We start from the raw sequence: 27,371 nt of genomic DNA on the forward strand, positions 1-27,371 counted from the left end.
TTCAAAACACATTTGAACAAGTATATGGATAGGATAGGTTTAGAGGGATACTGTCCAAATGCAAACAGGTGGGACTGGTGTAGATTGGGCATGTTGGATGACATGGGCAATTTTGGCCGAAGGGCCCGTTTCCACTCTGTATGACTCGATTGTCAAAGACAACTTTGCTCATTTCCTGATGATGAAAGCCTACATCATTCAGCATATAAACAGGAGGTGAAAACAATAACATTTTTTCCTTTCACTAGATGGTATTCAGACAAAACCAGCTGAGGTTAAAGACTGCTGTGTCCTCAGTGTTGAGTTGATCCACTTTGACCACAAGATCCTAGATTTGATTCCCCATATCCAGAGGGCAATTTGATCCGAGCATGCTGGAATTGGGGCGTGCCAAATCTGATTATGTTCAAGTTCTCCAATGCTATCCAAAAACCTGTATTTAAAAGTACATGCACAAATTCTGGATTTGATAACAAATTACTTTGTTGCGGCCCACAATCGGAACCCTGTCATCTTTCAGTGTTTTCAGATGTTGAACAGCAACAGGAATCCAAGGAATTGCATCCATTGGTAGTCAGTACCATCAGCAGGAATTGGAATGAAATCGTGCAGTCAAAGTAACACATAGTTCAGTCATTCTTCAGATGGACATTGAAAAATCAAAGAATTTAAATCGTGCAATCAAAAGACCATAACGCATCCTAATGTCCAAATAAGAAATTTCAGATTTCTGCAAATAATCATCCTGAGACAATGAAAACATTCCACTGTTCCCCATTGCAACTCATCAGTGGCCTCCTCAAAATCAATCCAGACACAAAGGGGTTGGTCTGATCACATAAAGAATCCTAGTTCAGTAGAAGGTTCTGATTTTGGTTACTCTCACATTTACAAAAGTAGAAATAAACTGCCCTGAAAAGCTTTGACTTGCAAACAAAATGCACAAATTAGTGAGACTTCAACTCATTCCACCTCAAATTTACCAATCAGGGCCACATATGGCCTTGCCGCAATCATTTGTATTTATATTTGATGATCCAAACCTAACAGCCCTCCAAATGTTCAAACATGCCAATGATGCAAATGGAGAAGATTTAAATTCAGTAAGTTTATTGGTATAACCTTGTAACAAGCTCAGCAACATTTAGTTCCACAGATTTTACTGTTGTTGAATGTTCCTGCCAAAGTTCTAAATTGTTCAATTAGGACAAAAGTTAAAGTAGTTCAACAAATCTCTGAACCAGACTCCAGTGAGTAAAACTTTTAGAAAACATGCAAGATTTCACTCCATGACGCAAAGTAACAAATTCAGGTTGAACACTTTTTCAGGTCTCCCAGCAATTGATGGTCCACCCCTCCCTTTAATCTGAACAAAATTACAAGAGCTCAGTTGAAATTCCCTGAGCAGCCACAGATAGCAATGTAAATTAAACTTGTATAAGTTTCTGGCATTCCATGATGCTTTGGAGACATGGAAGGAGTGTTACTAGCAGGCCATGGGTGTATCGTATTTTCATTATCGCCTGGCCTCTGTTGGTCTGGAGAAATGGATAATCCAGAAAGGCTGTGGAACTGAGGGAGCCAGAAAATTGGGTGTTCAATCTGTACTCATACTTACTTGAGGACCACCTGCGATGAACTATAATTGAAGGTATATCCACCAATCACCCACATAAATTTCCCATATACAACAGCTTTGTGGGATGCACGGCTCACACTGGGGCTGAAAGGCTTGATATTCGGCAGTGCCCAGTAGGATTCCGTCGATGGGACAGTTAAAGAGCAGTCTGGTCCTGGAACACAGCAAAATAGAATTCAACTGCTTTGTTACGATTTTCTACACAAACCAGTGATTTTCAAGAGTGTACAAAGCTGATACACATGCAAAGTACTACTCATTATGAAGAAATTGTCAGGAAATGATCACAAGATAATGGTTACATATATTGATAATGCCAATCATTCACTATCAATAGAAATTAAATGGAAGAACAGTGAACAGACCTGCTTAAGAATGGAAACCTTGGTATAAAACAGATGGCTTTGAAGTGTACCCATTTCAAAACATTGGATTGAAACAACATTGGACATCATCGGATAAATAAGTGCAGTTAAGTGTCAAAACTATGACAGACATTCTCATTCTGCTTTCCAGCACCCACTTCTCACCTAGCCGAGCTAAAAGATCATGCCCTTTTCTTTGTTAGCCCAAACGGCATCATAATCTCAAGGTTGGGAAATGCCAGTCGAGAGAATGCCACCAATTCTAAGGGCAAGAATGGAGGCTTGGTATGAGGAATAGATCATGGAATATGGTGAAAATCCAAGGGAGGTTGCTCCGGTATTGCCAAGATTACGTGATTAGTAGAAAATATGAATTTTGAATTAAAGGCAATTGTTTCCACCAACAGTAGTAAACACTGCACTGCTTCATATCTGACTACAGAAGAAATCACCAGTGAGGGGAGAAAACCAAAATTGGAGATGTATTTCAGGTAGATACTAGTGATACAGATGACCGTATTTCAAAAGAGGTTAAGAATTTAGATTCTATATTACAAGACCACAAATGTAATTATTTCAGGATTACCGCTAATCTATGCATTGGATTGGTCTTCAGAAAATAGGTTATATACTTCAACGTGTGATGACTCAATGAGGGGGTTTCAGAATTCTAGGTTATTACAAGTTCAAGGACAGTGGCATGGGGTTTACATAAATAAAATTGATATTACCAATAAAGTAAAAGTAAAGCCCAGAAGGGATTTAAACTAAATATATAGAAAATCTTCAAGGATATCAGATGTTAAGATTAATATTTGGAGGAGAAATGTTTGTTAAACCATGCGAAGAATTCTCTGCTCAAATTAAATTATGGTTTGAAATCTGTTACAACAAGCAGAATGAAACTAATTTAACTGTACATTGTCCACAACATTGGAACATTTATCTCATCACAGCATAAGGTTTTGGTTTAGATCAGTTTCAAATTCTCCAAGATATATTCTGATCTGGACTTGTGGAAGCCATTCTGGATGGGAGGAAGTCTAATCAAAGTTGTTAAAATTTGTGTGTTTTTTTTGTGTTCACAGCAATTACTAATGTAACCCCTGAAAGACAGAGTGAGGAAGAGCATACGGCTAAAAATGGGATTGGTTAATGAACTTTGTAGGAAGGAACTGCAGATGCTGATTTAAAACAAAGATAGACACAAAAAGCTGGAATAATTCAGCGGGACAGGCAGCATCTCTGGAGAGAAGAAACGGGTGACATTTCGGGTCGAGACCCTTCTTCAGACTGATATTTAAATAGATAACATTTTATCTATTTAAATAAATTAATTCTTGGGACAAGTACATGGATAGGAAAGATTTAGAGGAATTTGGGTCAAATTTTAAACAGACTCACAAATTCAATTTGACCAAGTGAACAAAAACAATTGACCTAAGTCGCACGATTATTAACATCTGGAAGAAACAAATAGCCAGTTTCTATGCAAGGGACATGCTGCTCTAGACACGAATGTCCACATGATGGCGCTCCTAGCCTTTAGAGTAAAAAAAATACTGAAATTCCATTACTTTCAGCTGAAAGGGAAGAGGCAATAACTTTATTTCCATTCCTACAGTGAAGGAAAAAAACCCAAATTACAATTAATCAACATACTTCTGACTTCCCTGGCATGAATATTCAATAGTCGAGTTGGAAGGGGGGAAAAGGAACACGTTTCTGAGATTATAAAAGACACAAAGTGCTGGAGTAACACAGTGGGTCATGCAGCATCTCTGGAGAACATGGTTTGGTGACATTTGAGGGGGGGGGGGGGTTATACCAATATCTGCAATTTTTTTGTGTCTCCAAGATTCTGAGATGAATGTACTAGAATTTACAGGTGTAGGAAAAAAAACTGCAGATGCTGGTTTAAATCGAAGGTAGACACAAAATGCTAGAGTAACTCGGTGGGTCAGGCAGCATCACAGGAGAGAAGGAATGGGTGACGTTTCGGGTCTGAAGAAGGGTCTCAACCCGAAACATCACCCATTCCTTCTCTCCTGAGATGCTGCCTGACCTGCTGAGTTACTCCAGCATTTTGGATCTACCTAGAATTTACAGGAATGAGGTAGATTGTGCTAACATTTTTGGAATCATGATGATCAACAGGACCAGCAAAATTAGAATGAAAGAAAAATAGGATAAAGAGGGCAATGAAAGAAAAATGGAAAAAATAAAGTTGCAATTTAAAGTTATAAAGTTATTTTAAAAAGAGGATTTACGGCATTTCCCAGCCTTGAGATTATGATGCCGTTGGAGCTCACAAGGAAAACGGCTTGATCATTTTGCAAACAAAAATTATTAGGATTTCTGTCACCTCTACATTTTCAAGCCGAGAGTTTCGATTCCTTGCACCACATAGGAGGAAAACCTACCCTTCAGCATCTCTATAACCCTTAAACATTTTTTTGCCCACGCACTCAATTTTTCATGAAAATACCTCAATTAATACTCCTATTTCTACACTGTGGTGATATGTTCAAGATTACTCCATTAAAAATAATTTAATCTAACCAGAGTTGTAGTTTTATTTAAAAAAATATTTTTTTATTGTTTGCAGCTCTGGTCACCCCATTACAGGAAGATTGTGAAGGCTTTGTAAAGGATGCAGAAGGGGGTTTACCAGAATGCTGTCTGCATTAGAGTCTATTAGCTAAAAGGAGAAGTTGGACAAACTTGGATTGGTTCTTTTCTGGATAGAGGTTGATGGAAGACATGGTAGAAGTTTATAAAATTATGGGAAGCATAGATTGTCAGAATCTTAACCCTCCAGGGTGGAGATGTCAACGACTAGAGGGCATAGCTTTAAGGTGAAAGGGGGGAAAGCTTAAAGGAGATATATGAGACTTTTTTTTGCAGAGTAGTGAGTGCCTGGAATGCACTATCATGGTTGGTGGAAGAAACAGATACAATAGTGGTGCTTAAGAGGTTTTTAGAAAGGCGCATGAATATTAAGAGAGTGGAGGGATTGGGATCATGTGCAGACAAACGAAATTGGTTTAATTTGGAATCATGTGTAATAGAGACGTTGTGGGCCTACGGTTCCTGTGCTGTACTTTTCTATTCTTCGGATGCTAGATTACAAACAGGAAAACTCACACCACCTGCTGGCAGCCATTTCACGATCTGCTCATCTGAGTGCAATTAATTGGTCATATCAGATTTATGAAGATTATCAAAAATGAAGTTTTGGTTAGCCTTTTAACTTAGAAGCTGGATGAATTTGTAAATTTTAAGCAAGCATTTTGAACTACTGGGAACAGGCTTATGCGATAAACCTCAATGTGAAGCATTCCTTCAATTGTGAACAGTGCAAAATATCAAGCATGTGTTCTTTCAGTAAATTAAGTTTCTAGCAATGTAGCCTCCCAAAATGTTCTACTCAAGGTGGTCAGAAAATGCAGACCTAAATAAAACCCCAAATGTTTTGCATGTTGATTTGCCATAACATAGATACATAGACAATAGGTGCAGGAGTAGGCCGTTCGGCCCTTCGCACCAGCACCGCCATTCAATGTGATCATGGCTGATCATCCACAATCAGTACCCCGTTCCTGCCTTCTCCCCATATCCCCATACCCCCTGATTCCGTTAGCCCTAAGAGCTCTATCTAACTCTCTTTTGAATGCATCCAATGAATCGGCCTCCACTGCCTTCTGAGGCAGAGAATTCCACAAACTCACAAGTCGCTGTGTGAAAAGGTTTTTCCTCATCTCAGTTCTAAATTAACTATCCCTTATTCTTAAACTGTGAGTGATGAAACAGGGCATCAGGGACATAAGTGAACAGAGAAAGCCACTATGCATTTCCTTAATCAAGCAGAACGGTTACGAAATTAAGGCTAAAGATGGTGTTATTTAGAATAAGCTAGTGTTCTGCTGATCCCAGATTTTTATGGAGACTGCTATAAATATTGACTACTCACCTTGCCAGCTATCATTGCAAACGCAGAGCTTTTCCCCAGTTAAGTCACAGTAGCCATGATCTGGGCTCCCGCAGTTGTCCTTGCAATATGGAATGTCACAGGGTTCGCCCTTCCAGTATTTGTCACAGTCACAGAACACCCTACCAATAGTACTTCCAGTAACACATTTTCCATGGCCTGAGCAATTGTTTGGGCAAGAGTTAATCCTTTTAGAAGAAAAAACAAAGAATTAAAGATTATGTATGTAGGTTAATTAAAGGTATGTAGGTTAATTGGCTGGGTAAATGTAAAAATTGTCCCTAGTGGGTGTAGGATAGTGTTAATGTACGGGGATCACTGGGCGGCACGGACTTGGAGGGCCGAAAAGGCCTGTTTCCGGCTGTAGATATATGATATGATATGATATGATTAAAATACACACCATCATAATTAATCACTATAACATAATGACAGTTATGAGAACCAAAGATCTTTTGGATCAGATTGTACTAGATTTAGTCCACTGTCTGAACTTGCTCCTCTTCTTAATTTAAAGATACAGCATGGAAACAGGCCCTTTGGCCCACCGATTCCGCACTGACCACGATCACGCATACACTCATTCTATCCTTCACACTCGGGACAATTCACAGAAGCCAATTAACCTACAAACTTGCACATCTTTGGAATATGCAAGGAAACTAGGGAACACCAGCAGTTACAGGGAGAACGTACAAACTCCATATAGACAGCACCCGCTGTCAGAATCAAACCTGAGTCTCTGGGGATGCAAGGGAGCAAATCTACCACTACACCATTGTGCTGCCCTTATCATTACCTGATCGGGTTTGGAAATGGACAGCCAAACATGCTAGCGAACTGCACCCAAGTTCATTCCTATAATGTAGCACAGGCCACAAAAGGGCCTTGGACCTCAACGGATTCATCCTGAAACCCTGCCCTTGGTATGCCCTGAACAACTTAAGTGTTTTGAAGTGCCTCTGATAAAGCATCAAGATAGTTTTAATATGCAGGGCAAGTGCAACCCAATTCACTTTGTCTGCTCATTCCTGGTGACTATAATCAGAATCTTTTGTCCTAATTCTGGGAAGATATATTCCAGCATAATGTCACAATCAAGCCTTTGCTTTTTACTTTTCACAGCTGGAGATAAATCCCCACAGCACAACATCAAATAACCAAATTATGTTTTATTTATTTTCTGCAAGGCTGAATTTCAAAGGGATAGGGAGAAAAAATTGAGTCCATATTCCTGCAGCGACATTATACGTTTTAGTGTATTACAAGAGAAAGCTGGTCCTGAGACATAAAAAAAATCTGTGCAATTTCATTTATAGAAAACCTAATTAGACTTTATGCCAGTCAACTTGAAATTTTAATTTCTTAGATGTGAAGCCGATAAGTTAAATTTATCAGTATTCTGCCGTAAACACCCAAGTAATCGACCATCTAGTTTAAATATCTCCAATCTAAAATACAGAGTTTTCTTTACTATTGGATTGAATGTACACAATTGAGGTAAATGACAAAAGAAAATGTATCCATTAATCTCATTCTTTCCATCAAATATTTCTCATCCTGTCACAACAGTAAGAAGCTTTGCGAATAACACATATCATGTAGGGAAATAAGATCATTTTGAGCTGAGCCGAATTTATATGTACAAGTATGGAGAGATACAGGTACAACAAAAATCCTACTTGCAGCAGCATAGCAGGCATATAGACTCAAACAACACACAGACACGAATCACGCACAACGTAAACAAGACCATGGAAAGAAATGGACTGCGCAAAAATAAGACAATCGAGAGCTGTAAAAGCAATGATAAGGCAGCAGCAAGAGGGGGGTGGTATTTAAGATGTTTCTGAAATTTAATGGGATTTGGAAAATGGGGCAAGCACATAATAAACAAATTTGCATCGGTCAAAAAGATGGGAATAAAATGAGTAAATTGGGGTATCATGAGTAAAATCTGGCTTGGAATTTACCAAATGGGTTTCTCACCAAGTGCTAATGCCATTACTCGATGAGAGCATCCTGTACCCCTATCAGAGCCGTCCTCTACCTAACTGAATCATTTAATGAGGCCAGAACAAGCCCACACATGAATCTGCTAAGAAACAAGGTCAGAGCAAAGTCACACCCTCAGAGCCCATCACTCCTGTAAAGCTTTCTCCATGCCTCTCAATAGAAACATAGAACATAGAAAATAGGTGCAGGAGTAGGCCATTCGGCCCTTCGAGCCTGCACCGCCATTCAATATGATCATGGCTGATCATCCAGCTCAGTAGCCTGTACCTGCCTTCTCTCCATACCCCCTGATCCCTTTAGCAAAAAGGGCCACATCTAACTCCCTCTTAAATATAGCCAATGAACTGGCCTCAACTACCTTCTGTGGCAGAGAATTCCACAGACTCACCACTCTCTGTGTGAAGAAATGTTTTCTCATCTCGGTCCTAAAAGACTTCCCCCTTATCCTTAAGCTGTGACACCTGGTTCTGGACTCCCCCAACATCGGGAACAATCTTCCCACATCTAGCCTCTCCAACCCCTTAAGAATTTTATATGTTTCTATAAGATCCCCCCTCAGTCTTCTAAATTCCAGCGAGTACAAGCCCAGTCTATCCAGTCTTTCCTCATATGAAAGTCCCGCCATCCCAGGGATCAATCTGGTGAACCTTCTCTGTACTCCCTCTAAGGCAAGAACATCTTTCCTCAGGTTAGGAGACCAAAACTGCACACAATACTCCAGGCGCGGTCTCACCAAGGCCCTGTACAACTGCAGCAGAACCTCCCTGCGCCTAAACTCAAATCCTCTTGCTATGAATGCCAACATACCCCATTCGCTTTCTTCACTGCCTGCTGCACCTGCATGCTTGCTTTCAATGACTGGTGCACCATGACACCCAGGTCACGTTGCATCTCCCCTTCTCCCAATCGGTCACCATTCAGGTAATACTCTGCTTTCCTGTTCTTGCCGCCAAAGTGGATAACCTCACATTTATCCACATTATATTGCATCTGCCATGCATTTGCCCACTCGCCTAATTTATCCAAGTCACTTTGCAGCCTCCTAGCATCCTCCTCGCAGCTAACACTGCCACCCAGCTTCGTGTCATCCGCAAACTTAGAGAATTGAACAATGCTCCTGACATTCAGAAGCATTCTAAGCATACAAGACTAAAAATGATTTTTAAATTAAAATCACTCAAAACCCTTAACATGAATAGAAATAAAGAAGAAAAGAGCCTGCTTTACCGTTCAATTTGACCATGGCAGATTATCCCAATTCAGTACCCTGTTCTAGCTTTCTCCCCATATCTATTGATCCTTCTAGCCCCACAAATAGCATCAACTTCTCCATTCATGTAATCAATGATTTTGCATTCTTGCAAACACAACAAATTTAAAATAATCAACTGCTTATTCTCATCTTTCCACCTTGGACCTACAAAGTCTCCATTCAAATATATGTCCTCATACACCCCTCACTGGTTTAACCTAGTGCAGGATCTGTGAGTAGATTCCCAGTTGTGATGTTGGAAATTCCAGCAAGTGCATTCTCCACTCATCATACTCTCCAGCATTGGAAAGATGATTTGCTAGCATTAAATTCAGCGCTTCGAAATCCACACACACACACATACGTCAACATGGATATACTGGCATCTATTAGAACATTGAGCCACAGCAAGAGAAGTTGACTTAGATGAATGAAAGATTAATGCAATCAAAAATGATTAGGATCCACAAAACAAAAATGTGAATAACATTATGTCACTGCAGGAACTATGTATTGAACCTTTCACTAATAATGGTATTGAATAATATTTCACTAGAAATAAAAGGGAAAAGGCACTGCACATGAGAAATCAAGGTCATGAACAGCCCATTCAACTGAGCTTCTCAAATTACAATATACTTGAGAAAAACAACATTTCTATTCAATAATGAAACAATTCAGACATCTCAGAACTTATGAGTTTCACAGCGCTGGCAGCAAATCTTAATTATTATCGGTTCATATTTCAATCCAAAATACTGAACACAGTTATGGCATAAAGGAACAGCTTCAAATTAAAGTTATTGAGAGCATAGCTGGTTTTAAATAATCATATTTGCAAACTATTCTGCTCTCTAAAAACAATTGCATGCAGCAGGAACGTGCTTCATCACATGTAATGTTAAATCTATGATAACGTTTATTACAAGTAATATTAAATCTATGATATAAAGTTTATTTTAGGGACAAGGCAATATTTTTCCTTTCACTAACCCCTGGAATTTGTTTGTATTAGATTTTATTAAAAAATAATATTGTGGATTGTCAGTGAAACTATGAGATTTTGCAAATCCTTAAACCAGCTTGAACAGTAGAAATATTGCAATTTCAGACCAAAAGTTGTTTAAAATGCCCAATGGTGTTATAATTCCATATGCAATGAATTATGTAGTTTGAGGGAATGGAGGACTGTTGAGGGTCAAACATCAGAGACCAGCAAGTAGTTCTGGCCTGCAGTGCATTCAGAAAGTATTCAGACCCCTTCACTTTTTCCACATTTTGTTACATTACAGCCTTATTTTAAAATGGATTCAATTTTTTTAAAATCATCAATCTGCACACAAGACCCCATAATAAAAAAGCAAAAACAGGTGTTTAGGAATTTTTGCAAAGTAATTTAAAAGAAATAACTGAAATATCACATTTACATAAGTATTCAGACCCTTTACTCAGTACTTTGTTGAGGCATCTTTGGCAGCGATTACAACCTCAAGTCTTCTTGGGTATGACGCCACAAGCTTGGCACACCTGTATTTGGGTAATTTCTCCAATTCTTCTCTGCAGATCCTCTCAAGCTCTGTCAGATTGGATGGGAATTTTTTTAACTATCACCCAATGTTCAAATGTGATCCAACTTTAATATCTGGACATTATTTGCATGTATTACAATTATGGGTCTCACTTCCAAGCTATGGACATTGGGAGTCAACTTTCATTATTGGCATGGAAGACTAATAATTCGAGGGGAATTTCTCATGCAGATGTACATACTAACACCAAATAGTGTGCACAGGAGGTCTCAATATTTCATATGTTGCCATTTGAACTGTTCCCTGATTGAATTAAATAAATCCACCTAATAACACTATATTTGGCCATGACCTGGACTACGTATAATTAGATTTATTTTGCTTCAAATTTAACTTTTAAATTTCCCCATGAACACGTATGAAAACGATTTATCGCGTAATGTGATTTGCACTTGAAGTACCAACTGCGTTTTTGTTTGAAACATTCATCTTTGCTTAACTTCAACCTGAACATTAAGTACCTTCTATAAGTTTCCTTATATTGACCCCTAGTCGCTCCCTTTCTGTACACCATTTTCTCAATTCCCTCAGTTTCAAAACATCAGGATGCTTGATCATACTTTATAATTGCAGTTTTTTATTTAAATGAGCATTGGGTCAAAACTTTAACATTTCACTGGTGGAACTGTCAGCTAGCATGTCCACTGGCATTGACACCATAAATAACATTGACATGAGTTTCAATGTGAGATTTTGATGAAATGTGTGAGCATTTTAATATTGAAATCTCCAGTTTCTCACCAAAACAGCCACAATTCAGCCCCATTCAAGGTCAATGCCACTAGGTCACAACCACTCAGCCAACTACATATTTCATGTTCCGCAGTATTCACATGCACAGTTCAAATAAATTCAATTTAGAGTTTCAATTATGATTTGTACTTCATGCACCAATGCACATTTGATTTATCCCCAGTCAAATGCTTCTCTGTAAATGACTACAGTGCAATAAAAAAGTGATATTATTAACATTTCTTTAATCTTCAAAGAATATTTCCCTACATCCAAGTAAAATATACTGCACTTCAAAACACAAGAGTTTCCATTTACAAGTTAATTTTATGTTTATTACTGTCCAATGAATTATTAACATCTAAAGCTTTGGAAATAGATTAATATATAGTTTGGTAGCCTGAACGTTCCTCACAATCACCACTGTTGTGGGGAATATCATCTGGTCATTGCAGTAATTGGCAGGGTTCTGGGGACAAAATGTACAACAGAGAGACCTGGAGTGCAAGTACATTGTTCCTACAAAGTGGTGACATAAACATAGCACAAAAAGTAAGGAAATTTGTGTTTGGTAGATTATTTCTTTGTTGTAACAATGCTTCTTGGCAATAAATCTTATACCGTTGGAAAGCCTGTTTATTTCCCTTTTAAATGGTGCCACATTTGTAAGGAACATGCATTTGTGGGATGAGCAGCAGAGCTGAGTATGTGGGTTGCGCCCATGAAAAACTTGCCAAATCTTCTCTGCCAATGCCAAACAGTTTATTCTGCTGTTGCTATTGACTCTTGTTTTGAGCTTCTGGTACCCCCAGGTGCTGACAATCAGGTGCCTGATTGGCACCTGATTGGCAGCATCTGTGAGCATGGGCCCTGCTACAGTGGTCAGTAGATGTCTGCTCCAAGAATCGGCATGCCACGTTTGACTGATCTAGATAGGGCCCGTGCGATAGGGCAACTTCAAGCTGGTGTTCCGCAAAACCAAGTTGCGGCATTATTTGGAGTGAGCCCTAGTACCATCTCCAAAGTGAAGGCCAAGTTCCATATAACGGGGGATGTCAGAGACAGGCCGCGAAGTGGGCGTCCCAAGAAGACGACACCCGAAGAAGACCGTTTCCTCACCCTGTCAGCACTTAGGAACCGTAGGCTGTCTTCTACAGATTTGCAGTCAAGGTTTGCAGGACGATATGGCCGACGGCTCTCTGCCCAGACAATTCGGAACAGACTGCACGCAGCCGATCTCCGGTCTCATAGGGCTGCCAGGAGGCCTGCCATGACTGTCCTTCACCGTCAGGCCCGTTTGCGCTGGTGTCGGCAACACGTGCACTGGAACCTGAACATGTGGAGGAACGTTATGTTCAGCGATGAGTCCAGATTCTGCCTACGGCAGTTGGATCATAGGGTCAAAGTGTGGAGAAGACGCGGAGAACGCTATGCTGATTGCTGCACCGATAGAGTAACATCTTTTGGTGGAGGCAGTGTGATGGTGTGGGGCGACATCTTCCTCACTGGAAAAAACGAGGCTTGTCATCATTGGAGGCAATCTCAATGCAGAGAGATATCGAGATGAGATTCTGCAACCAGTGGCAATCCCATATCTCCACAGTCTGGGACCGAAGTCTATCCTCCAAGATGACAATGCTCGCCCCCACAGAGCAGGGTTTCTCAGAGACTACCTCCAGAATTTGGGAGTGGAGAGGATGGAATGGCCTGCCAGCAGTCCTGACCTCAACCCCATTGAACACGTGGGATCAGCTTGGGCGTGCTGTTCGTGCCAGAGTGACCAACACAACCACGTTGGCTGACTTGCGACAAATGCTGGTTGAAGAATGGGATGCCATCCCACAACAGTGTGTGACCAGGCTGGTGACCAGCATGAGGAGGTGCCAGGCTGTTGTGGCTGTGTATGGTTCTTCCACACAGCAAAACTATAAGCACCCACCCCTTTGTGGTTCAAAGGTAATGGGGAAATGCCCACTGCCCCCTGGGGATCAGGACCATTAAGGAAAGGACACAACATGGGCGATTGGTTTTGAGCCAATAAGCACCACCAGTAAGATTGATAACCTAACACATCCTAATTAGCCTAGATAAAGAAGCCTGTTTGCAGTTTTGTATTCCGAGTCTTTCGTCTGTTAGTTATGTTCAGTCAGTCATTAGTCTTTTCGTTGTGATTCCACAGCCTTTTGTTTGTTAAAGTTATGTACATTTTATTTTTTAATTATAGTCTTGCAGATATTTTAATGCCTCACTCTGATATCGTCTAACTACTGTGCCTGAATAAAAAGTTTTAAACGCTACCACTGAACTCGATGAATCATTAAGAATTCAGTGATCCAACAGTGCTCAGCAAATATCTTTGGTTAAACACCAGAAAATGCTCCAAGGCACCTCAAAAGGAATTTTTAACAATATTTGGTACTGAACTTAAAATGTTAGGCTCAAGAGGTAGATTTTAATAAACATCTTAAATACCAGGAAAATTAAGAGAATAGGAAGTTTAAGGAAGAAATTCCAGAGCTTGGTCATCTTAGTTGGGCATACTTTGACATAGATGAGACAAGTAGAAAAAGCAATTTCATGCATTCACATGCATTAGTCAACATGCATTACTATTTGAAACATCTACCCTGACAAACTTTTGACAATTTAATTCTACACACCAGCAACAAAGAAAACCAAAGAGAGGCATTTCATTTACAATGTGCTGAGTGAAGTTACATGTTGTCCCACTGTTCCACAAAGAGCACAATGTTTAACATTGCAAATGACTAAAGGCAACCCTGGATTGACAATTACTCAATCTGAAGACATCGAAAAGCTGACAATAATAGCATCCCACGTTTATACTATCTGCTCAAATATAAATGCTGAACATTAATTGTACTTACGAATAAAAAATATTGAATCCAGTTAAATTATACGCAGCATCGCTAAAAAAGTGCAGCAATGCATAGCCAGATGTGGTAACTACTTCAGGGACGGTCTCATTTCCACGGAACTCTGGAACTATTAGACCACTGTGGAGAGCATGAGCAAACAAAATATTATTGTCAGCATGAGATAGTAACATTATATTCTATAGATTCATCAGAAAACAACATTCATTTTACTATTACAAGGCTTGATGCTGGAACTTTCAATCATGCTCAATTTAGTGGTGGTGTGGAAAGGTAATTTAGATTATTTCAATTATTAATTGTTATTTAAACAATTCACAAAATATGAAAAACTAACAGAAATGTACAAAATGCATACTCAGGTCCACCAGCTACTGTCTGTTGATGGCCTCTGCCATTTCAACACATGCCTATGTTCAGTTTATTGATTTTTTTAAATAGTGTAATTCTGCATACATGAAGTAGGAAATAATATAAATGAACTACTGACAGCCACAGTACAAATTATTTTTAACCATGCCCATGTGATGCATTCACCAGAATACACATCTACTGCCAAGAAACAATGCTGTCCATTTTAGTAGTTGTACCAGAATTAACAACAAATTCTTGCCAATATTTTCTTTACAACTAATTCCCCCCACTGCCTATTGATAACAAACTTCCAGCAGAGCATCAGAGGCCAAGCCAGTGCAAAATTCTGTACTGTGATCTTCCTTTAAAAATAAATTGGTCCTGTACTGGGATCGGAAGGAAACTGAAAGCACTAAACCATGTGGCACCAAATACAATTTCTAATCTTGCAGCTCTGGATTTCAACTCAATGGGCCTAAAATACTTCTTCATAAGAACTACAGATGCTCCTCGACTTACAATGCTTCGACTTACGATATTTCAACTTTACGATGGTGCAAAAATGATACATATTCAGTAGAAACCGTACTTCGAATTTTGATCTTTTCCGGGCTATGGATATGCAGTACGATACTCTCTCGTGATGCTGGGCAAAGGCAGCGAGCCACAGCTCCCAATCAGCCACGCGATCACGAGTGTAAACAACCGATATTCTACAGTGTATTGTAAATTACATGAGATATTCAACACTTTATTATAAAATAGGCTTTGTGTCAGATGATTTTGCCCAACTGAAGGCTAATGTAAGTGTTCTGAGCACGTTTAAGTTAGGCTAGGCTAGGCTATGATGTTCAGAAGGTTAGGTGGCTATGATGTTCGGAAGGTTAGGTGGCTATGATGTTCAGTAGGTTAGGTGGCTATGATGTTCGGTAGGTTAGGTGGCTATGATGTTCAGTAGGTTAGGTGGCTATGATGTTCAGTAGGTTAGGTGACTATGATGTTTGGTAGGTTAGGTGGCTATGATGTTCAGTAGGTTAGGTGGCTATGATGTTCAGTAGGTTAGGTGACTATGATGTTTGGTAGGTTAGGTGCATTAAATGCATTTTTGACTTACGATATTTTCGATTTACGATTATTTTCGTTTATTGGAACATAACCCCATTGTAAGTCGAGGAGCATCTGTAGTCACCGTTGTATAGTAACCTTGTAAATTATTCTTTTTTTCCCCATTCCCTTTTGCAAGTAAAAATTGCACCAGTTTCCACTACCCTTTCATGTGGTGTATTGGTGACAATTATAAGCTGCATTAAAAGATATTCTCTCACCCTGTTAATTGCCTTAAATACAACCCATTCTGGTTCCCAACCCCTTTTCAACACAAACATACCCATATTTACTATTAAATTATATATAATACACAAATCTTAGTCTTCTCCCAGGTAAGTATTTTCACCATTATGTTAACATTATGTCAAAGAACAATGGTGCTATCGCTGTTTTTCATTGTTTATCACTTGGAGTTATGGAGTAATCATACAGCACAGAAACTGGCCATTTGGCCCAACTCATTTATGCTGACCAAGATGCTCCATACAAGCTAGTACTAATTGCCTGCATTTGGCCCATACCCCTCTAACCCTTTCCTATTCATGGACCATTCCAACTGTCTTTTAAATGTTGCTATAATGCGTGTCTCAACTACCTCCTCTGGCAGCTCATTCCATATACCCAATAACGTAGAGTGTAAAAGACGTCCCTCTCATTCCTAACAAATCTTTCCCTTTTTACTTTAAACCCTCTGGTTCCCGATACCCTTAGATTGAGTTAAAAAAACTCAATGCATTCACCATATCAATTCCTCTCATGATTTTATACACCTGCATAAATTCACCCCTTAGCCTCCTATGCTCCAAGGAATAGCGCTACCTTGCACAATCTGTTGGAATCTGTTGCCCTTAAGTCCTGACAATACAAGTTAATGCTCCCCTGACCTCTCTAACATCTACTTGTCAGCACAACTGCAATTTCAGCACAAACCAACATGCTTTTCTCAATGCAGCTCTAAATGCCTCCTATCATAAAAAAGCAGCCACGATTTACAAGAGAAAGCATTATCCCGATTACCTTACAAAACTGTTATATTCTATTTATTGACAAACATTATACATCTCCACCAGTACAAAAACTCTCTCGGCAAAATCACAGCACCACATCCCACTTCTCTCATTTAAAACAAAGGGCTGGGAAAGAGATACAATTTTGGCAGAGATGTGCAAATTCAATGTCAACAGAAGCTTAGCCAGCATATAATCCTAAAAAGAACAGTTCAATAAACATTACAATAAATGTAAAAGGTAAACTTTCAACAAAAGATCGAGAACAATAAGGCACTTCACCATAGGGAGAAATAAGTCGGGCAAAAATAAAATAAAAAACTAACTAAAACTCAAAATGAGAATGTGATAAAAAGGCATCTTGGTTTGCAATTCAACATTCATCTGCATCCCCTGCCCAACACTAGGTGACACTGCTCTCAACACTTTCAACTTCCATCGCTAACATATTCAGTTTACTTGGTTTATTAATTAGCATCCAAATCATTTTCAGAGCAGTGCAAAATTAATATTTTACAATCACTAAAATGATAAAAGACAGTTTTAACAACAGAAAACTCAATTGGATAAATGGCATGACAAGATTTTCAATGCTTACCAGTTTACAGATCCCAGTAAAAATTTTGTGACAAGTGTAGAATTAAACAAAAACATTAAAATGCCTCTCAAAGTATAAATGAAATGCTGACAAAAGCACTTATATTCAAGTTTGCTCAGAAATAAATTGTGGCCAAGACCCATGTACAGATTGCTCCTGTTCTAATTGCATCGGTCCATTTTGTCTCAAAACATCTAAAAGGAGGGGGCCCAAGTTTAACACCTCCAAAAGATAACGCCTGCTGCACTTAAGCACTGAGAATTGCTTTGAAATCCTGCACAACCTTAAGTGTTCAAATCTCTAGCACCGATGGCAGGAATTAATTCTATGCAAAGATTCTGCGTTAAACATTTAAACAAACAAAAGAGAATTATGAACATGTTAAAGCCTTTTTTTAAATTGGGTTGCAAATAGTTCAAAGGTGCTTTAAGTTTCACACATGTAACTGCACATTGAAGTTCATTTTGCATATAATTACATATGCGGATGCTATTTTTGTGTCATTAGAATCCATTTTTAAAAGTATTTCTAATCCATTCAACCTATTAAAACTAGCACAACGTTTGCAGCAGTTCACATAATTGCACTGAAAGTTTTAGGTCATCATGCCTACCTGAATACAGCTATCAAAGGAGCATATATTGAATCACCATCATATACATACATATGGTCCCAGCTACATTCTGTAGCAAAGTGGTTTAACCTTAACCTTAATATTACATTTGGACTGCAAAAGAAAAAAAAAATCCTTGTGTTAAAAATAAGCTTTAAAATCTTTCAGCATAATAACTGCAATAAAACATTGTTTAAACTGATACAAATGCTAATTCATCCCCAAACCCCTCCAAACAATGACTTGCACTTTTACATTAAATTCCATGATTTTTTTTAGTTTCCATTAACTATTTTTCTCCAGTAATCACTGTATAGTCTGCCTTCAATTATGTCTCACATTCAGCTCCCTTTGTTAAGGCAGAAACAATGTCTGCAAGCTGTTCTCTCATTGGTTCAAATTCAATTGCAAGATGAACACTTGATTTTAGGATAGACCTGACCTCTTAATTATCCTTTTGTGCATTGTTAAACTTCTCAGCAGTCATCCCATATCAATTGGCAGTCGTCCTTCATTCTATTGCAATGTATTTGATCACAATGTTCCCATCGAATAACATAAATATAGTTATGAGCAACTTCTTAAAGTCTTCATTGTGATGTCCTTAAAAAAAATCTTCCGTGGATCCATTGTATATGTCAAAGCATACTTTAGTCAAAGTCTTCTTAATCTGCATGCTCCCCATCTCAAAGTATTTTCATAAAACTTGTTCTAATTTTTCTAATCATATTTCAATTCAACATAAACTAAGTTTACATTTGAATACCATAACTACAAGGCGAATCTAATGGACAAGGATCACTACAATACATGAATTAAATATACTTTCTCAATTCTCACAAATTTGAAAACTAAACTCCCATAGATTTTTAAAAATCGTAAACATTGATCTTAAAACATTTCAATTATGTTTATCTTAAGATAATGCACTGCTTTCAGCACAAGCTCCTTTAATTGAAAATGTATAGTTTGCTTGTGGCTCCATAATGTTTCTTTTAACTCCAATAACAAAGTGTTAAAATACACACAAAATTGTCATTGGCTGATATCATCCGTAAAAAGCTCTTAAAATATTTTTTTCTAAGCCTGTAAACTCCGTTAACATATGATCTCCCCGACGGGACACGTTTGTAGACTGGGAACGCAACCAGAGGGCTTTATCGGGACGCTGTGGTCTCAATGCGTCCCGGACTGCCGCGTAGAAGCCCGCGCCGGGCAAAGCAGCCGACGGAGCCCGCGGCTGGGGCCCGGGTCGGTACAACGGAGGAGTGAAGTGGGGCGTCGAAAGCGATGAGGCCTCGGCGGCGGCAGCGGTAAAGCCTGGCGACAAGGCGGCGGCAATGCCTCGCGGGTCGACCCGCGGTAGATAAGACATGGGGGAACTGTCTTACGGGAGGAAAACAATGGACAATGGGGAGGGGGGGGGCAAAGGACAATGGATCCGGCATACGGGGGGAAGTGGGGGGAAAACAATGGACAATAGGGGGGGCGCAAAGGACAATGGGGACCCAGCATGGGGGAACTGCTGAGGGAGTGGTGGGGGACAAAAGGGGGAACCGGCGTGCTTTTTAACTTTGTTAGCGCTGTAGGTGGCTGCTATTTGTTTACATTGTGCATGCAAGCAAAGAATCTCACTGTACCTAGTCACATGTGACAATAAAGTATTTCTATTCCTATTTCAGAAAAGATCGAAGCATCCCCATTTTTGGTGCATTTTAAAAATTCGAGAAAACAAAAGTGTACTTACTATCCTTCAATTAACCATGTACATTTAGTTTTATATTTATAATTTATTGGTCCATCTGTTAAATATCCTGAAGGTTCTGTTAATCTGAAAAACAAAAATTGAAGCACTATTAATATACAAAGTGTCAAATAATATACAACACACACATTTAAATGATTCACAGAAATTCACAAACAAAAAATATGAACTTTATCTAAATCATTTGTAAGTAGTTAAATCTCAACAGGGGATCGTAAATTTACTGCATTTCTCTCATCAAATCAGCAATTACTTTCCTGAAACACTGCCTGAATACACTTGGTTTCAAATTTTAGAATTCACTACCTGGACTTTCAAATGTAAATCACTCAAATATCTGAGGTAGTACAAGAAAATAACTGCAGATGCTGGTACAAATCGAAGGTATTTATTCACAAAATGCTGGAGTAACTCAGCAGGTCAGGCAGCATCTCAGGAGAGAAGGAATGGGTGACGTTTCGGGTCTCGACCCGAAACGTCACCCATTCCTTCTCTCCTGAGATGCTGCCTGACCTGCTGAGTTGCTCCAGCATTTTGTGAACAAATATCTGAGGAGTCATAACTGAGTTTAGCATCACTTTGATAGCAGAGCAAGCTTTGACAGCAAATTTATGAATCCAAACATGAATATCATAAGCATACACAATATTATGAAAGCCTGTTTATAGTTTGTAGCTTTCAAAAGGCTATTTCCCCAAGTAATTACTTGCTGTTATCAAAGTAGGCGATACTGGCGCTTGTGAATGGAACATTTGCACGTTTGCAGACCTGCTCTTGATGTCAAACTAGACCAAGTGGACCCGTTGGGCCCAAACCTCTCCTGCATTGGTGCAGCACCTTCTGTTCCCCCCTCCCCCCTTACCCCCCCCCCCCTCCTCCCTCCACCCCCCTCCCTAGGAGATAGATTAAAAAAACTTTAATATGTGAATAACTTTTAAAATATTACACCGATTTCAATGAAACGTCTTCCATTAGCACCAAAAGGACGAAGGTGAGTAAGGTGGGCCTAAAATTGTCATGCTATCATGTACCATTTTGGCTGTAGTTCAGGAACAAACAAACAAACGAGAGTTTTAGTAAGATAGTCCTCGAGCAAGTAAGCATGGGCAGATGACAAAAAGATCTTCCTACAAACAATGTCCCCTAGCCTTCACTAAAACATTCCCATTTCTTCTGTTACATCTTCCAGTAAACTTGTACACATTTTCAAACCCTTTTATATCCTGACAAAATCCATGCGTTTCCATCCCAACCTCAGCAACGTTGAGTGAAATCAAGTCAAGCCTCAAATGGCAAGCCTCAAACTACTCAACAACTCATCGTGCCTTCAACTCAATAGCTCCCAATTTTTCAACCAGCACACATGGATCATATCATATCATATATATACAGCCGGAAACAGGCCTTTTCGGCCCTCCAAGTCCGTGCCGCCCAGTGATCCCCGCACATTAACACTATCCTACACCCACTAGGGACAATTTTTACATTTACCCAGCCAATTAACCTACAAACCTGTACGTCTTTGGAATGTGGGAGGAAACCGAAGATCTCGGAGAAAACCCACGCAGGTCACGGGGAGAACGTACAAACTCCTTACAGTACAGCACCCGTAGTCAGGATCGAACCTGAGTCTCCGGCGCTGCATTCGCTGTAAAGCAGACAGGCAAGGATCCACATATTAAAAAATGTTGTTGTGTCTTGTGGAAGGAAAAGCAATTTCCTAAATTATAGCACAGGAAACCAGCCCAAACTAAAGTCACTGCATCATGGTCAGAGCTCCAATCGAGGGATCATCATTTATTGTATCTCTTTACCCCCCCGCACCATTTCCACATATTTTCTTTTAAAATACATGATGTGGGTATTTTAAATGACTGTATTCTTGATTCAATCAAGCATTTCTTGGTTCACCGCACACCTTTATTTATCTGATTCTGATACCATTGGTTACTCATTTGCCAAACCACAAAAAGCACCAAACAAAATCACTATTCCCCTTCTCAAAAAGCTTCACAAACATGAAAATGTTGCTTCTGTTACCTTGCGTTGCATTAAATAAAAGCTTCACGATCTTGCTAAATTTAGGATCTTAATTCATAAAGAGATGCTAAGATTTAAAAATTTTCACATCTTCAAAAGCCAGTGATGTACTTCTGATCCATACCCGAGCTGTCCATTACAATTTGCTGATATTAAAAAAAGAGCAACTATTGTGAATTTTAGTCATGTGTAATAAATTTTGGCTAAAGAGATCCTGCAAACAATGGTAGCATTGTTCCTCGGCTAGTAGAGACAGAACCTCATACCTCCAGCAACCTAGGTTCAATCCTGACCACTATGTGGTCTGCATGTTCTCCCTGTGACAATGGCTTTCTCCTGAGTTCCACAGTTTCTTCCCGCAAAGATGTTCAGGACTGATAGGTTAATTAACCACTGTATTGTATCCCAGTTTGTGGGAGTGATCCCCGTAAATTGCTCCTAAGCATTTTTTTAGCAAATATCCAAGCTATTGAAAATAAATGAGATAAATTTAAAGCTAGACTTGCCTACCTTAGAGAACGGAGGGACTGCTGTTGTGCTGTGTTTTACAGAGACATGGCCTAACCTTGCATCACCAAGCTATACCATTCAACCCAAGGGCTTCAGGCCACTTGGCGTCATCGGGCAAGGGGAAGGGAAAGGGCAGAGGGGTGCACTTCCAAATTAGCTTTGTAAAATACTCAGACGTGTCAGTCCTGGCATGTTCCTGCTCCCCAGAACTAGAGTATCACACCTTGAAGTGTCGTCCCTATACTTGCCACAGGAATTCACATTGACTATCCTGACAGCAGTCTACATCTCACCTCTGGCCAATGCTAAGCTTGAGGTTGAAGAACTACACACCGTTTGCAATAGCCTAGAAACAAAGTACTCTCAAGGCCTTGTTCATACTAGCCGAGAACTTCAAATCAGACCAACCTCAAGGGAGTGGTGCCAAACTACCCCAGCATGTGTCCTGCATAACTAGAGGTCCAAACATCCTCAACTGCGGCTACACAACCATTAAAAAACACATTCTGCTCCACTCCTGGTCAGCACTTTGGCAAATCTGCTCACCTGGAGCACTTCTACAACTGCTTATAAGCAGTGACTGAAGCGGGAAGATGTGTTGGTACGGTATGCAAACTGCAGAGAAAATCATGCACTGGTGGTTCAAGGGAACAGATGAGATCCTTTGTGAATGCTTTGATTGGTGGCCTTGTCCACAGTCAAGGACTCTGGTTAACCTAGATGAATATTCCATTGCTCTCAGTCTTCTTCTGCAAGTATGTGGAGGATGTGTACCAAAGATGCTGTTTCGCACGTTCCCCAACCAGAAATCATGGATGAACCGTGAGGTCAAGTCCCACATGAATTCTACACCTACAGCATACAAGTTAAAATATCCCGTGCTGTACAATAAATCTATCTACAACCTTTGCAGACCCATTAGAATGCCGACGGAATTCCAGACCAAGCTGGAGTCCCATGGCGATCACATGGATACCCGTAGACTGAGGCAAAGTTTGCACCTGTATAACGTTTACTGTGGCAGATGCAAGATCAGCCTTCCCAAGAATGAAACCACAGAAAGCAACTGGCCTTGATGGCCTCGGCTGCATCCTGGAGACTTGTGCCGATCAGCTGGCCTAGCTATTCTATTAAGAGGTCTTCACCTGCTTCAAGACCACTATAACCCCAGTGGCAAAGTATATTTTGCACGACTTAGTTTAGTCAAGAAATACAGCGTAGAAAGATGCCTTTCGGCCCACATTAGTTCTATCCTACACACTAGGGACAATTTACAGAAGGCAAGTAACCTGCAACAGGCACTTCCTTGGAATTTGAAAGTAAGCCAGAGCACCTGGAGAAAACCCACATGGTCACAGAGAGAACTCACAAACCCCTTTCAGAGCGCACCCATAGTCGGGATCTAATCCTTTTCTCTGGCACTGTAAGTCTTAATGACCACTATCCAGTTGCTGACATCCACCATCATGAAGTGCTTTGAAGGACTGGTGATGGCACACATTAATTCCAGCCTGTCAGCCAACCTTGATCCACTGCAGATCCACTGCAGATCCACAATCGGGACTATGGCCAAATTCTGCTCTAACTCCATCCACAAGTTTGCAGATGACATGACTGTGGTAGGCTGGATCAAGAACAATGACGAGATGGAGTACAGGAAGGAGAGAGAGAACTTAGTAACATGGTGTCAGGACCATAACCTCTCCCTCAATGTCACGAAGATGGAGTTAGTTATTGAGTTCAGGAAGCATGATGAAGTACATGTCTTAATCAGCATCAATTGTGCAGAAGTGAAAATGGTTGAGAGCTTCAAGTTCCTTGGTGTTAATATTACCAATGATTTGCCATGTGCTAACCACATTGATGCAACAGCCAAGGTGGCACACCAACACCTATGTTCCCTGAGGAGACTGAGGAAATTTAGTACATCTCCACTGACTCTTGCAATCTTCTACAGATGCACCATAGAAAACATACATCTCTCCAGAGATGCTGCCTGTCCTGCCGAGTTACTCCAGCATTTGGTGTCAATCTTGAGTTTGACTTGATTGTTTTCATTTATGATATATCTGAGCTGTTTGGATAGCATAAAAACAACGATTTTCCCTGTACTTTGTTACATGTGATAACGATAAACCTAAAAACTTAAATAGTTACAGGCAAGGAAACGTTGTGATAGAAGTGTGGTTTAAATTAATTAAAGTGTGGTTTAAATTAATCTAGTGCGCTTGATGTCCAGCATGGACTTAATGGCCCGAAAGGGTCTGTTCCCATGTTGTACAATATTATGACATTCACACAATACAGACAACCATACAAGTATTTACTTGTTTTCATTCAAAGGCTGGAAAAAGAGAAAATACTGAGGCATCAAATGAAAATTAATTTATTAGTTCTACCAAAAGACCAAATACAATCGTTGCAGCGCACATAATATTTAGTGTAAATCCAGATGCCCCAAGTTGGTGTCAAATGCTGATTTTTATTATATCCAAATTATTATTATACTTTTCGATTTTCAATTGACTACCTGGCCCACGGCTAATTGATTGAACGACCTTGACTTCAGTAAATTATCTAGGATCTGGATATAAAAAGGCTCAAATACAGATGCATGGTACACCATGATTTTTTTGTAAAGTTGTTTAGAGGTAAAAAGGGTAGTCTAAGAATAGGCAAATTCACCTGGGGGGGGGGGGGGTTGCACCTTTTGAGCAACCAATTGGGCTTCCTCGTGTAACTGCACCTTCAAAGTGTATCACACTCTCACTGCTATTATGACTTTTGTGGTTGTGAATAAAAATAAGAATCTTCTGATTGAATGTTCTGGACTGTTGCAGAAGAGCACAGACAATGTGGAAGCTGCTGCTCCACGAAATGGCCGAGGCATATTGTAGATGTCCGTAAGTGAAGCATGTGTAAGCTCGAGAGAGGAGAAATAAAGATTCATCAGAGTTGGATGAAGCATCATGGAGAGGGGTTTGGATGGAACATAAACGGCAGCAACAGCAGGTCAGGCTGAATGTCTTGTCCCTGTGCTGTGCACTCTATATAAACCAGTTAAATCACATTGAACAATGATGAAACTATGCCTTAAAAGTCTAATCTAATTTCATCTTTATGATAGTCCATAATAGCTTATCCATGACCAACACTGATAATTTCATGGTTCATCACCTTCAGTTCTCTCCGTATCCTGAGACAGATATAGATTTATGCTCTTTTTACTTCCCCTCCAGCATTTCAAGCTTGGTGCACTCAGAGCTATCTTGGATTCCCAGCATATTACTGTTTTTAAACCTATGAAGATTGAAGAATGTTGAACCCAAACTGTGAATCAACTGTGAATGTTGAATCATCAATTACAACCTTAATCATCATGATGATGTTCTCATGATTACGCAAGCAAAACATTAACACCACAATTCCAACTTCTTCTAAAAATGCACACGGAATATAATAAATAGCTGAAGCAAAGTTGGTTGGCAATCCATAAGACTGTCCTCTGGACTACAAAGCACAACATATATTAATTAACTATCTATCTTTCAAAATTAACCATCAGTTGAGCTTCAGATACCTTGCCATCGACAACACTTCAAGGAGGGGTAAAATGTGAAGCAGAATTGAATTCAGTATTGCAACATGAAACAGGTTGCAATGGTTATCAGCCGCCAGGTCTGACAAACCAAGATTCAATCTGTTATTGAAAATAACGCTTTGAAGTCATTCAGAATTGTAATGAAAAATGTAATATCTTCTTCTATTGCTCAAATTGAAAGTGTCTATTGCAGAATCAGTGATGCTTTTGATTTGCTTCAACTTCCAGGCTTATTATTCATAGGGTAGTGTCAGCGACTATTTCTCTTATATACTATATTTTGTGTTATAGTGAATCCAGCTCAATGTAAGTCACTCTCCACAAAAATGAACAGAACGGGGGATACAGCGGCTGAATTTAATGAATTGAAACCTTTCATTGCCAAAGGATAAAAGTGGAAAATGGCAATTTGCTCAGCAGCTACTCGATTCATCCATGCACTGAACATCAACAATAGCTATCAAATCTAACCTCTGCCCACGATGATTCTGTCTGAACTGGATCTTTGTATATTGACAAAGCCATAGGTTTTGACAAAATAACTTCACTAATTTAGACCTTCCAATGGCTTGTTTCTTCCTTGAGATACTCCGGGGAATTTAAAAAAACTAAAAATATTCCATATTTTTTCAAACCATGTTTCTTCAGCAGTGAAATTAAATATTAATCAAAACTTCCCCTTGAAGGATTAAAGATTGCCTTGAGATGAATACAAAACCCACAAAATCTGAAGGATAATTGAAGGAGGGTGTGTGGAGGGAGGTTAGTTCATTTATTAAACAAAAAAAATAGGTGAAGGAGTAAGCCATTCGGCCCTTCGAGCCAGCACCACCAGTCAATATGATCATGGCTGATCATCTAAAATCAGTACCCTGTTCCTGTTTTCTCCCCATATCCCTTGATTCCTTTAGCGCTATGAGCTAAATCTAACTCCCTCTTGAAAACATCCAGCAAATTGGCCTCCACTGCATTCTGTGGCAGTGAATTCCAGATTCACAACTCTCTGGTTCAAAAAGTTTTTCCTCATCTCAGTCCAAAATGGCCTACCCCTTATTCTTAAACTGTGACCCCTGGTTCCAGACTCCACCAACACCGGGAACATTTTTCCTGCATCTTGCCTGTCCGCTCCTTTAAGAATTTTATATGTTTCTATGAGATCTCCTCTCATCCTAAATTCCAGTGAATACAAGCCCAGTTGACCCATTCTTTCATCATGTGCCAGTCCCGCCATCCCGAGAATTAACCTGGTGAACCTACGCTGCACTCCCTCAATATCAATAAGTGTCCTTCCTCAA

General features: G+C 39.7%; 1 protein-coding gene across 1 annotated transcript in view; it reads right to left on the bottom strand.

The window, feature by feature from the left end:
• Nucleotides 1-27,371, bottom strand: part of atrnl1b (attractin-like 1b) — a 681,061-nt gene that overhangs the window by 583,600 nt on the left and 70,090 nt on the right. The window contains exons 2-6 of the mRNA XM_078413453.1: nucleotides 19,908-19,991; nucleotides 18,161-18,274; nucleotides 14,473-14,601; nucleotides 5,978-6,183; nucleotides 1,619-1,793 (exon numbers count right to left, since the gene is read on the bottom strand). Of these exons, the coding sequence (XP_078269579.1) occupies nucleotides 1,619-1,793; nucleotides 5,978-6,183; nucleotides 14,473-14,601; nucleotides 18,161-18,274; nucleotides 19,908-19,991 (708 nt within the window). The remainder of the gene's footprint in view (nucleotides 1-1,618; nucleotides 1,794-5,977; nucleotides 6,184-14,472; nucleotides 14,602-18,160; nucleotides 18,275-19,907; nucleotides 19,992-27,371) is intronic.

This window comes from Rhinoraja longicauda, chromosome 16, assembly GCF_053455715.1.
Source record: "Rhinoraja longicauda isolate Sanriku21f chromosome 16, sRhiLon1.1, whole genome shotgun sequence".
NCBI lineage: Eukaryota > Metazoa > Chordata > Chondrichthyes > Rajiformes > Arhynchobatidae > Rhinoraja > Rhinoraja longicauda.